General features: G+C 34.4%; 1 protein-coding gene and 1 pseudogene across 2 annotated transcripts in view; one reads left to right on the top strand and one right to left on the bottom strand.

Annotated features, from left to right (window-relative positions):
- Positions 1 to 13,327, top strand: part of DIAPH1 (diaphanous related formin 1) — a 101,454-nt gene that overhangs the window by 73,855 nt on the left and 14,272 nt on the right. Inside the window, exon 18 of the mRNA XM_079144395.1 lies at positions 10,563 to 10,661. Coding sequence (XP_079000521.1) covers positions 10,563 to 10,661 — 99 coding nt within the window. The remainder of the gene's footprint in view (positions 1 to 10,562; positions 10,662 to 13,327) is intronic.
- LOC306663821 (heterogeneous nuclear ribonucleoprotein D0-like) lies at positions 1,404 to 9,316 on the bottom strand (annotated as a pseudogene). Its single transcript has one exon. The product of its transcript is annotated as a heterogeneous nuclear ribonucleoprotein D0-like (transcript).

Below are 13,327 nucleotides of genomic sequence, written 5' to 3' on the forward strand. Positions count from 1 at the left end.
GATTTACTGAGGTATCACTTATATATAATAAAATGGAACCTTCTTTTAATGTGTACAGTTCTATGAATTTTGACATGTATTTGCCATATAATTGCCACAATCAAGACAGAACATTTTCATCATTCCATAAAGCTCTCTTAGGTCTGTCAGTCTCCTTTCCTCACTTCTAGGCTATGGCAAACTACTGACCTATTTTGTATCCTCATAGTTTTGTCTTTTCCAAAATATCTTTTATTTGGCATTGTGTATTTGAGATTTATTCATGTGGATGCATTTATGTTCATTTCTTTATGTTGGTAAGTTTAGTAGCCCATTATATCCATTCCCTGGTTCATAAATATCTGGATTGCATCTAGTTTTTAGATTGTATTCAATAGCTGATCAGAACATTTGCATATAGCATTTTGTCTGGACATATGTGTTTTCTTTGGCAAGTATCTAAGAATAGAATTGTTGGGTCAGTAAATGTATGCTTAACTAAGAAACTGCCAAACTTTTTAAAAGCAGTGGTCCCTACTTTCTAAGAAAGCTTTTATATCATCAGTTTTGTTTTGTGAATTTTATGGGTTAGGCATTATAGTTTGTAATTACTGGTATGTAGGCCTAATGACTTGATGTTAAGCATTTTCTGTGCTTATTTGCCACCTATAGGTCTTCTTTGGCAAGTGAAGTGTATGTGCAAATAAATTGTCTGCCCATATTTTAAAATCCAGTTTTCTTATGATTGAGTCTTTTTTTTTTAATGTTCTGGATATTAGTTCTTTATTAGGTAAGTGTTTTGCTTACATTTTTCCCAGGCTATGGATTGTCTTTATTTCTCAACAGTTTGATACACAGAACAGGTTTTCAATTTTGATCAAATCTACTTTATCAATTTAAAAATATTTGTAAAATTTTTTCAGTACTGGGGATTGAACCCAGGGGCACTCTACCACAGATCTACATAATATCACCAGCCTTTTTTTTTTTTTTTTTTTTTAAGTTTTGAGATAGGATCTCACTAAGTTGCTTAGGATTTCACTAATTTGCCCAGTCTGACCTGAAACTCAGAATCATCCTGCCTCAGCCTCCCAAGCTGCTAGGATTACAGGCATGCACCACTGTACCTGGTGAATTTTTAATGTTTTGTATTTTCTATTAGTGTAAAAAATTTACCTCAAAAGTAGTGATATAGACAACATAAATTTATTCTCATAGTTTTCATGAGTCTGGTGTTTGAGTTATCTGGATCCTCCTCCGTTCAGGATCACATCAGGGTTCTAGATGAGCTGCATTGCTTTTTAATTCAGGGTTCTCATCCAAGTACATATGATGTATGACTGAGTTCAATTCCTTGATAATTGTAGAATATATAGTCGCCGCTTTTTTTTTTTTTTGCTAGCCATCAACAAGCTTTAAACTCCTGCAACTTTAAACCTCTTTGACTCCTCTTGTCTCTTTTCTCCAAACCCTCATGTAAAGGGCTTCCCCAGTAGGTCAGGCCTAGCCACTCTCAAAGGGAAGGGTTGTATAGGAGCATGCATCCTAGGGGAAAGCAAAGTGGGAAACTGGCTTGATTCTGCCTGCTACATGATTTGTCCTTTTTCGTCTTGTTTAAGAAATTGTTACGTTCCCCAAAGTTGTGAATGTTTCCATTTTCTTCTACAAGTTTAATAGTTCATTGCAATTATAAATGTATGTGTATATGAATGCATGCAGCATTTATTTACTGCATTGAGATGATAATTCACATACCACAAAATTCATCTTTTAAGAATAGAATCCCAACTGAGTGCAGTGGTGTGTGCCAGCTCTTTGAGAGGCAGGGGTAGAAGGCTCACTTAAGCTCAGGGGTTCAAGTCTAGCCTAGGTAATATAGTGTGGACCTGTCTCAAAAAAAAAAAAAAGTTGTTTTTTTTTGGTGTGTGTTGTTCTTTGTTTGTTTGTTTTGTTTTGTTTTTACAATCCCTGTTCCATATATTAAATAATGGCAGTTATATAGCCACTGTCACTAATTCCAGAATAGTTTTATTATATATCAGAGAAATTCTGAATCTATTAGCATCACTCCACTTCTTCCCCACAATTTGACGACTACTAATCTACTTTCTGTTTCCATGGATTTGCCTGTCCTGGACATTTCATTATCAATGTAATCATATAATATGTGCCCTTTGTGCCTGACCTATTTTAGAAGCCGTGATGTTTACAAATTTCATCCATGTTGTTGCAAATGTCTGCTCTTCATTCCTGCTTAGGACTGAATGATATTCCCTTGTATAGATATTCCGTTTTGGTTTTTTGTTCATCAGTCAGTGTACATTTGGTTTGTTTCTCCTTTTTGGCTATTATTAGTAATGCTGTGATAAACATTTTCCTTTTTTTGTTTTTTTAAACACTAAATTGTTTGAGATGAAATACCCCAAGTGCCCTGAAGTTCTTCAGCATGTATCTCTTAAGTACAGTATATTCTCTTCTATAACCATATTATATTTATCACATTTAGGAAATTTATTATTGATATAATATTGTTAGCTAACATACAATCCATATTCTAATTTCACCAATTTAATTAGTGTGTTTTTAAACATTTTAAACAATTGCCACTCTGTTGAAGTGGAATTCACATAGCATAAAATGAACCATTTTAAAGGCATTTTAGTACACTCACAATGTTATACAACCATCACATCACTCTAATTCTCTGGGTTTTTCATCACCCCCAAAATCAGTCCTAGACCCATTAAATAGTTGCTCCCAATTCTTCTCTCCTGCAACCCCTGACAAGGACCCATCTGTGTTGTCTCTATAGAGTTATCTATTCTGGATATTTCACTTAAGTGGGTCATACAATATATGACATTTGTATATGGTTTCTTCAGTTAGCATGATATTTTTGAGGTTCATCCACATTGTAGCATGTTATCAGTAGTTCATTCCTTTTTAATAGCAGAATAACATTCCATTGTAACTACTATACTTTGCTTATGCATTCATTGATAGACATTTAGGCAGTTTCTAACTTTTAGCCATTGTGGATAATGCTGCTGTGAACATGCATGTATGTGTATATGATTACCTGTTTTCAATTTATGGAGGTATATGCATAGGAGTTGATTCGCTAGGTCATACAGTAATTCTTTAATAGGATTAGAGGACATGTTGAATCTATAGATCAATTTGGGAAAATACCAGTTTCAGTGTTGAATATTCTATGAAGATTTATTTAGTTTTCGAATTTTTTCCTAAGTGTTTTGCATGTAAATCTTGTTCATATAGTTTACTGCTTATTTCTCTTTTTGTCATCATCGTTTTATGGTACTTTCTACTTATTTCTAGTTGTTAATTTCTAATATATACAAATAAATGTCATATAGAGAGTGGTGAGAACAAACCTCTTTGCCTTATTCCTGATTCTAGGGTTTAAGCATTCTATCTTTAGCCATTAATTATGATGTTATCTATACATTTTTCATAGATGGACTTTATCAAGTTCAGGAAGTTCTCTTTTTAAAAAATTTGCCAAGATTTTTTATCATGAATATATTTTGAATTTCTTTCAACTGCTGATATGATTTTTTTTTAACATCCTGAAATCATGGTGTTTCTTACTGGTGATGTCAGAGATTAATTGACATTTTTTTTCCTTTATTAATGGTTCATAAACTAATGTATGTCATGTAATTTCTGCCATCTTATATTTGATGAAATGGTATCTTTTGTTAGGTCATAGTACAGATATCATGTTCTTTTTCAGAATTTTTTCAGTTTCTAAATATTATACTCCACAGAAAGAAACCAGAACTTCTTAGAAACAAAAGATGAGCATGGACTATTTTTTGAAATTTTTTTATTTGTTCTTATTTAGATACACATGACAGTAGACTATATTTTGACATTATACATACATGGAGTATAACCTCCCATTCTTGTGGTTATACATATATGGAGTTACACTGGTCATGCATTCATATATGAACATAGGAAAGTTATGTCCGATTCATTCTACTGTCTTTCCTATTTCCATCTCTCCATTCTTCCCTTCATTCCCCTTTGTCTAATCCAATGAACTTCTATTCTCCCTCCTCCCTTTATTTGTGTTAGCACCTGCATATCAGAGAGAACATCAGCCTTTGGTTTTTTTGTGATTGGCTTATTGCATTTATCATGATATTCTCCAGTTCCATCGATTTACTGGAAAATGACATAATTTCATTTCTTTTTTTTTTTTTTATTTTTTAGTTGTAAATGGACACAGTATCTTTATTTATTTTTAATGTGGGTACTAAGGATTGAACCCAGTACCTCACACATGCTAGGCAAGTCTCTACTGCTGAGCCACAACCCAAGCTTAATTTCATTCTTCTTTATGACTGAATAATATTTCGTTGTGAATATATACCACCTTTTCTTTATTCTTTCATCTGCTGAAGGCAGCTAGGTTGGTACCATAGTTTAGCTAATGTGAATTGGGCTGCTGTAAACAAGGATGTGACCATGTCACTTTAGTATGATGATTTCAAGTCCTTTGGGTATATACTGACAAGTGGGATAACTGGATCAATTGGTGGTTCCATTCCAAGTTGTCTGGAATCACCATACTCCTTTCCAGAGTGGTTGTACCAATTTGCAGTCAGCATGGGCTATTTTTTAAACTGCTAGCAAGGAAAGAAGTATTCAGACTATGAGGATCATGTCAAAAGGACATAGAAACAAACTTGATGAAGAAATTCCCATAGGCCACACTACTTGTCCTAAAGATTTAGATGTATTCTTATATTAAATTCAACAGAAAATCCAAGGCTGGGAGTACATCAATGTTAGAGCACTTGCTTAACATGCACAGGCCATGGGTTTAATCTCCAGCACCACCAAAAAGAAAGGAAGGAAGGAAATCCAAAACAGACTTGCAGAATGATGTCATCATCTGTTCCCCAGTGAAACTGCTCAAGTATTATTATTATTATTATTATTATTTTATACAAAAGGATTTATTAAAAAAACTAGTAAGACACTACTACATCGTGACACTGGTACACTGGACTTTTAACACAAGACATGCTCTACAATTCTGGGGGGAAAAGGCATAAAACAAATTGATTCTGAAGCATAGCAATTAAGAAATAAAACAATGAAAGCAAATTTCTTTTAAGGAAAACTCAGAACTAAACTTCAGAGGGATCCAACATCATACTTCCATTTGGGGACTTGATTCAAAAACTTTAGTTTGAATTGCTATTAGCAGGTTTCAGGAGCCACCTTCAAATGAATCTTCACATGGGAAAATACTGCTTCACACCTGTTGGGGATAAGTTGCTAAAGGAATAATTTAGTATGATTTGTAGCTATTTGTGATGCCCACCACATCTGGATACTTTCCCATAACCACTCTGCTGGTCACCACCTCTTCCACGAGCTCTTCTTGCAGATCCTCCTCTAGATCTCCACTGTTGCTATTGCTGATACTGTTCTTTCTACATGGTTACTTTTATGTCACATTTACTAAGACCAACATTATGATATTTCTGTTCTATTATCTTCTTCTCTGATTCTTCTTTAAAGGTAATAAAGCAGAAGCCACACACTTTATTGGTCTTGTTGTTCATGGGGAGCTCTATGAGTTCCACCTCACCAAAACCACCAAAGTAGTCCCTGAGTTTCTCTTCAGGTGTATCTGGAGAAAGGCCACCAACAAAATTTTTTTTAACAGGCTCTTTTGTTTTTATGACTGTGGCCCTTTTAGGATCAGTCACCTTCCCATTTAATTTATGTTCTTTCTGATCCATGACTTTATCTACACTCTCCAACTCTTTAAATAGCACAAATCCAAAACCCTTTGATCACCCTGTGGTAGGATCTAACTTCAGAGTGCAGTCTACAACTTTACCAAATTTGGAAAAGTAGTCCTTCAGATCTTTCTTTGTAGTGTCCCAACTAAGACCTCCTGTAAACATTTTCCATTCTTCCCATTGTGCCATCACTGCTTTAGCCTGTCATGGGGAGGAGTTTGAATGGCCTTCATCCTCCTTGTTCTCTGGCATCAATCTTCATCCCCTCCGATTCCAAAACTGCTGAATTATTTTTTAAAACAACTATTCAAAACCTATGAAAATGGTCCAGAAGGCAAACAGCAAAACAAACATCTATTCAAGAAAATCTACAGAATTTTAGTGAGAAAAGCAAGTGTCTGTGGCCACTAAAAATATTTTTTAAAAACTGGGTGTGGTGATGCATGCCTGTAATCCCAGCAACTCAGACTGAAGCAGGAGGATTCCAAGTTCAAGCCAGCCTGGGCAACTTTGTGAAACCCTGCCTCAAAATAAAAAATACACAGACAACACATGTTTGTATGTACAGGTAAACACACACATGTAATCATTAATGAAATTGCAATGTTACATTAGAAAATATTCATGTGATGCCAAAAAAAAAAAAACCCACAAAGAATAAAGGGAATAGACATAAGCCATAGGAAACCAAAACTAAAACACAAATCCAACTGTATCAGCAATGTTAAATGTGAATTAATTAATCCAATCAAAGGGTAGACTGAATTAACAAAAATATACAATTATGTGTTATGGGAGACACAACTTTAAATTCAGTGACAAATAGATTGAAGATAAAAGGATGAGAAAAGATAGCATGCAAACAACGACCACCAACAAAGCTGAAGTGACTAATACTGGAAAATGCAATTCAGAGGAACATTTTATAATGGTTAAGAATCAGGCAGGTGTAACAATTATAAACATATATACCTAATGAGAACAATAAAATAAATGAAGCAAAACTGACAGTAATGAAGGGAGAAGTAGACAATTCAATAATAAAAGCTGAAGATATCAGGGCTGCCATAACTAAGTACCACAGACCGAGTGGCTTGAACGATAAAAATTAATTTTCTTACAATTGTGGAGACTAGAAGTACAACATTAGGGTGTCATCAGAGTTGATTTCTTCTGAAGAGTCTCTCCTTGTTGTGTAGATAACCACCTTCTTCTGTGTCTTCATTTGGTCTTCCTTTTGTTTGTATCTAATTTTTCTCTTCTTATAAGGACACCAGTCTTAACTGAATTAGGACCCACTCTAATGACCTTATTTTAATTCTTCAAAGACCCTGTCTTCAAATACAGACATGTTCTATATACTAAGTGTTAGAACTTCAACAACATATGAATTTGAAAGGGGAAGAATTCAGACTATAACAACCTTACCATCAGTATTTGTTAAAGTACCCATTTTCCTTGTTACACCATAAAACCAACCTCAATAAATTCCAAAGGATACAACTAATAGAAAACATGGTGTCCGACTATAGTAGAAGTAGAAATGCATAACAGAAAAATGGGAAACACATACATATATGAATATTAAACAACATACTCCTAAATAACCAATTACTCGAGAAAATCGGGAAATAAAGTGTTTAAAAGATACATGAAAAATGAAGACACAACACGTGAAACCTTGTGAAATGCACAGTAATTTGTAGCTGAATATGCCTATATTAAGAAAGAAGAATCATCTCAAATCTATAATCTTAGCCTTCAACCTCAAGACAGTAAAAAGAAAAGAGTAAATTATACCTAAAGCAAGCAGAATGAAGGGAATAATAAAGATTGGGGTGGAAATTTAAGTAAAGAGTAGAAAACCCAATAGAAAAAAAATTAATCAAACTTAAAACTTGTTCTTTGAAAAAGATAAATCTGACAAAATTTCAGCCAGATTGACCAAGACAAATTATTAGAATCAGAAATGAGTGAATACTACCAGCCTTCAAACAAAACAACAACAACAACAAAAATAAATTATTAGGGAAAACTATGAGCAATTATATGCCAACATAGTTGATAACCCAGATGAAATGGAGAATTCTAACATACAAAGTACCAAGACTGGCTCAGGAAGAAATAGATAATCTGAGTAGACCTTTAACATGTAAAGAGATTCAGTGATGAATCCAAAACTACCCAAAAAGAAAAACACTGACCCAGATGTCTTTACTGCTGAATTCTACATAACATTTAAAGAATTAATGCTAATTCTGTGTAAACTCTTCTAAGAAACAGAAACCGAGAGAACGCCTTTTATCTCATTTTATGATACTAATATTATCCTAATGCCAAAACCAGATAGTATGTTGTAAGAAAATAAAACTACAGAGCAAGATCTTTTATGCGTATGGATGGGAAAAGTCAGCGAACTGAATCCAGCAACATGTAAAAAGAATTATTTACCATAATGAAGTAGAATGTATCCCAAGGATGCAAAGCCCCCCCCCCCCCCCTCGTTCTGGGAATTGAGTCCAGGGGTACTTGGCCACTGAGCCACATCCCCAGCCCTTTTTTATTTTTCATTTTGAGACAGGGTCCAGGCTGGCCTTGATCTTGTAATCCTTCTGCCTCAACCTCTAGAATTGGTGGAATTATAAACCCCTTATCTATGGCTAACGGATATTTAACAAGGGTGCCAAGACCATTTAATGGGGAATGAATGGTCTTTTCAATAAATGTGTTCCAGATAGATGGACAGTGTGTAAAAGGATTAAGTTAGATCTCACCTCACACCATATGCAAAAATTAAATTTGAAATTAATCAAAGACCTTAATGTATGAGCTAAAACTGTAAGACTGAGAGGAAAACGTGGGGTTAAATTTTCATTATCTTGAATTTGGAATTTGTTGATATAAAAAAAAAGCAATAAAAGAACTTGAACTTCATCAGAATGAAATTTTGTTCTCTAAAGGTTGTCATCAAGAAAGAAAGAAGACAATCCACAGAATTGTAGAAAAGATTTGCAAATCATATCTGTGTCTTAAGTTCATGAGGGATATTAATGGTGTCCAGTTCTTTTTCTTTTTTCTTTTTTTTTTCCTGTTATTGTTGTTTTATTATACTTGTCTGATTTGGTATCAAGGTAATACTTGCCTCAAAAAATGAAGTGGGAAGTATTGCCTCACATCTCCTCTCTTTTCTGAAATAGATTGTTAATTTTTATTTAAGTGTTTGGTATAATTCTTCATTGAAATCTTCTAGGCCAGATTTTCTTTTAAGAAGATTTTAAATTTAAAAATAGTTTTCAAGAGTATTCAAGATGTTTATTTCATTTACATTGGTTGAATTTGGGTGGTATTGGGTCATTTCTTGATAATTGTCAGTTTATAAGTACAAAAATGTTCATGGTGTTCCCATAGCCTTTTAATGGCTGCAGAACCTGTAATAATACTCCATTTCATTCCTGATAGTAGTATGTAAGCCTTCTTTCTTTTTAGCTTTGTCAGTTTTTCTAGAGGTTTATCTATTTTATTTATTTATTTATTTACTTACTTACTTACTTACTACTTACTTATTTAGGTACCAGGAATTGAACCCAGAAGCACTTTACTCCTGGGCCACATTCCTAGCCCCTTTTAAATTTTTTTTATTTTCAGACAAGGTCTCACTAAGTTGTTTAGGGCCTCACTGAGTTCCTGAGACTTGCTTTGAATTTGTCATCCTCTTGCCTCAGCTTCCTGAACCACTGGGCTTACAGGCCTGTACCACCATGCCTGACTTATTATTGTTGTTGTTTTCTTAAATCAACTCTTTATGTCATGATTTTTCTGTACTGTTTTTTTGTTTTCTTATTCAATAGTCATTTCTTTTAATAACCAATCTTTTTGTATTTGGAATTTTTCTTCCTCAAATTGGGACTGCTGGGTCAAAGGGATGAATGTTTTTATAGGATTTTTTTGGTACCATTTGTCCATAACTTTTTGTTTTTATTTCTTGTTTATTTGTACCAGGTAATATAATAATTTTCATATGGTCTAAAATTCAAATGGTGTAAGAGGGTTTGTGTTCAAAAGTATTTCCCATACTCTCATGCTCAAGTTCTGTCCATTCCTATGCTCAGAACCAACTGACTTTGTTTATTGACTCTGCTTTCAGAGCTATTCCCATGTGGCTTTCTAAAAACTTTATACCAAGTTATATTATAGGACAAAGTATTTTACAATTATGTCTGTTCAGAACAGTTTGTTTTCCTTTTTTTCCCTGTAGGGCAAGTCATGTTCAAGATGGAGCTTAAAAGATAGAAAAATTTTAATAGACACAAAAGGATAACAGAGTGAAAGATTCTAGTACAGGGGTTGTCAGACTACTGTTTTTTTGACTATTTTTGTGAAGAGTTTTATTGGAACACAGCCTTGCTCTTTCATTTATATATTGCTTATGGCTGCTTTCATGCCACAGTTGCAGAGCTGAGAAATGAGAACAGACCACATAGCCTGCAAAACCTAAAATATTTACTGTTTTACTCTTTCTATAAAGTTTGCTGATCCCTGCAAGTGGATAGAATGTAGGTAGGAAAGCATTATTGATAACTCTTGGAGAAACAAAAATGAAATTTTCATTATGGTGGGGGAGGGGCAATCAGTAAGATCTGAGTGGCTAAAGAGTAGGTTAGCCTTCAAGGAATACAATGGGGAGACCTTTATGGAGACCAGGCAAAGGGCCATTCCAGGCTAGACAGTAGTAGTTCAGTAAGGAACAGAGGTGACTTATCCTTAACTATGTTTTTCTAATCTTTCTCTCACTAGCCAAAAAGGATCAGGAAGGTGGAGAAGAAAAGAAATCTGTACAAAAGAAAAAAGTAAAAGAGTTAAAGGTGTTGGATTCAAAGACGGCTCAGAATCTCTGTGAGTAACTGTAATCCCAACTATTTTAAATGTGAAGAATTTCTTTTAAAAACTTAATTCCCTTGAGTTTAGGGTGTCTCAATATGATATTCCCATTTCTTGAATTCCTGCTGTAAGCTAGGAATTGCATAATGAATTTCCAGTACTCCATTTAATCCCATTGGTGCCATTGCAAGATTGATAAATGTATGGTTTTATGTAAAGGAAACAGGCTAAGAATTTTAGGAATTTGCCTCTTCATAGAGCTAATAAGAACTCTGAGGGTTAGAGTTGAACCTCAGACTCTTGTTTCAAACCCTTACTCTTTCTATTGTGTCTTCAGAAAATCTACAAGTGTTCTAGAAACAGTACATTTCATTTTTCCCCCTGCTGATAAGTAATGCAGGTATTAGCTTGGCTTCAGTTGAATCTAAAATTACTTTGTAATTTAGAATAAATGAAGTAAATCTTGTTCTTCTCAGAGGAGGATCAAGAACTTCAGAGAATTCTAGACTCCAAGAACTCCAAATTTTTCTGTTCTAAACCTGCCACCTATACTGAGAATGCTGAATGGTGGAAAATTTTCAGATCAAACATTTCTCACTAGGCATGGTGGTGCATGCCTATAATCCAACTCAGAAGACTAAGACAGGAGAATCACAAGTTCAAAGCCAGCCTCAGCAAACTAGAGAGACCCTGTGTCAAAATTTAAAAGAAGCGGGGGTTGGGACAGGGTTGGGGGATGTGACTTAGTGGTTAAGTGCCTCTAAGTTCAATCCCTGGTACCAAAAAAAAAGAAAAGAATGAAAAAGAAATTTCTTTGCAAAATAGATCTAGGTAATACTTACCTGACTTTCAGAATGAGTGGGGTTCTGTTTGTTTATTCATTTCAACTGTTGATCTGCCTACTTTATTCTGACTAATACAGATTTAAATTTTTGTCCAACAAATATTTGAGAGTCTGCTATGTGACAGACTCTAATTAGGCTTATACTAAGTATGTGTTCCAGAGACAAAAGGTTGTATTTGCCATAAAACTCAGTCTTGTGAATGTGGTTATCGTCCTCATTTTTCCCAATGAGAAAACTGAAGTTCAAATGTTACTTGGCCAAAGTTACACAACTAATATGTACATGTACCCATAAATAAAGTCAAGTAAACAAAAGCAGTAAGTCTTTACGTTATTCTTGACTGTGTAAGCTATGTAAGTTATCAATAAACATTACTAAATAGGGTTTGTGATGAAATACTTTTATGGAGACAAAAGTAATATGAGGAAATACAAAACTTGGGTAATTATTATTTTCAAAAACGATACACAAAAGACCATGATGTATATTATTATTCCCAGTGGAGTGATATCAATATGGAAAACAGAATTAAGAAAGAGAATCAAGATTAATCTCAGTAGGATGGTCTGAGAGGTGGAATTTAGCGATTCAACAATGATTAAGTGGGGACTGGGGTTGTGGCTGGATAGAGCACTTGCCTAGCATGTGTGAGGCACTGGGTTTGATTCTTAGCACCATATACAAATAAAGGCCCATCAACATCTAAAAAAAAAAATACTTTAAACAAAATTTTTTAAAGGAAAAAAAAAAAAATAGAAAAAATACCCAATGATTAAGTGCATCTTGTGTGTTAAGGATACAAAGCTTAATCAGACATAATCCCCATTTTCTTGAATCGTGTGTCTGGTAAAGATGGAAAGGCAAATAATAACAATGCCATAGATTGATAAATGCTGTGATAGAAGTGTGCTAGAATTCTTATGAGAGCACTAGGAAAGGGGACATCCAAATCAAGTTGGGGGAGTACTAGAAGGGACAAATCCTGGAGTAGCACCTCTCAGGGAGGTACTTCTTAAATTGAGTTGAAAACACTATTAAGGGTGAGGAATGGCTTGTTTCAGGAGAGGGATCAGCCTGTGAGAAGGCACATTGGCATGAGATAACATTGAGTTCAAGAACTGCAAGTAGTTGAGTCTACCTTAGTAAAGCCATGGAAGTTATTGAAAGAGGTTTTAATCAGGAAAATTAGTGTTACAACCCATGTAATTTTTAGGAAGGCTACTTTGGTAGTGATTTTTTTTTTTTTTTCCATGCTGAATTGCTGGGTAGGAAAAGACTAGGCAGAGAGATGAGTTATGTTATTTCTTTAAACTAGATTAGAGGTGATTAGGGCCTTAAACTAAGATTAAATAAAAAAGAAGGCAGAGGATAGTAAGAAGTTAATGGAACTTAGTGATTGATAGAGGAAATAAAGATGGTATTTCTTGAGTTTAGATCACTTACCATTTACTGAAAGAACAGATTCTCTTTTAGGGGAGGAACAATGGCTAGTGGATGTAGTGAGAGGTAACAGGGTCGAATCTTACATTGAGTAAGTCTCAGTGTTATCTTTTCATTAGCTTTGTGAAGATAAGTGAAATTTGTGACAGTAAAAGAAAAGACTATTTTTGGAATGCTATAAAGTGAAAGAATTTGGTAATGAGAGAGGAATGCTGGGTTGGGAAAGATTTTTTTCCCCCAAAATAGGAGAGACTTGACTATGTACATGTGGTGAAGGAAAAGGACCTTAGGACCACCTCTTCTGTGGAAGCTTGAGGAAAGGATGAGTACCAGGGGCATGTGTATATATGTGTATACATACATGTGTGTAAGTGTATGCTGATAAGCTTACAGAAG

The sequence above is a fragment of the Sciurus vulgaris genome (assembly GCF_902686455.1).
Source record: "Sciurus vulgaris genome assembly, chromosome: 6".
NCBI classification, from domain to species: domain Eukaryota; kingdom Metazoa; phylum Chordata; class Mammalia; order Rodentia; family Sciuridae; genus Sciurus; species Sciurus vulgaris.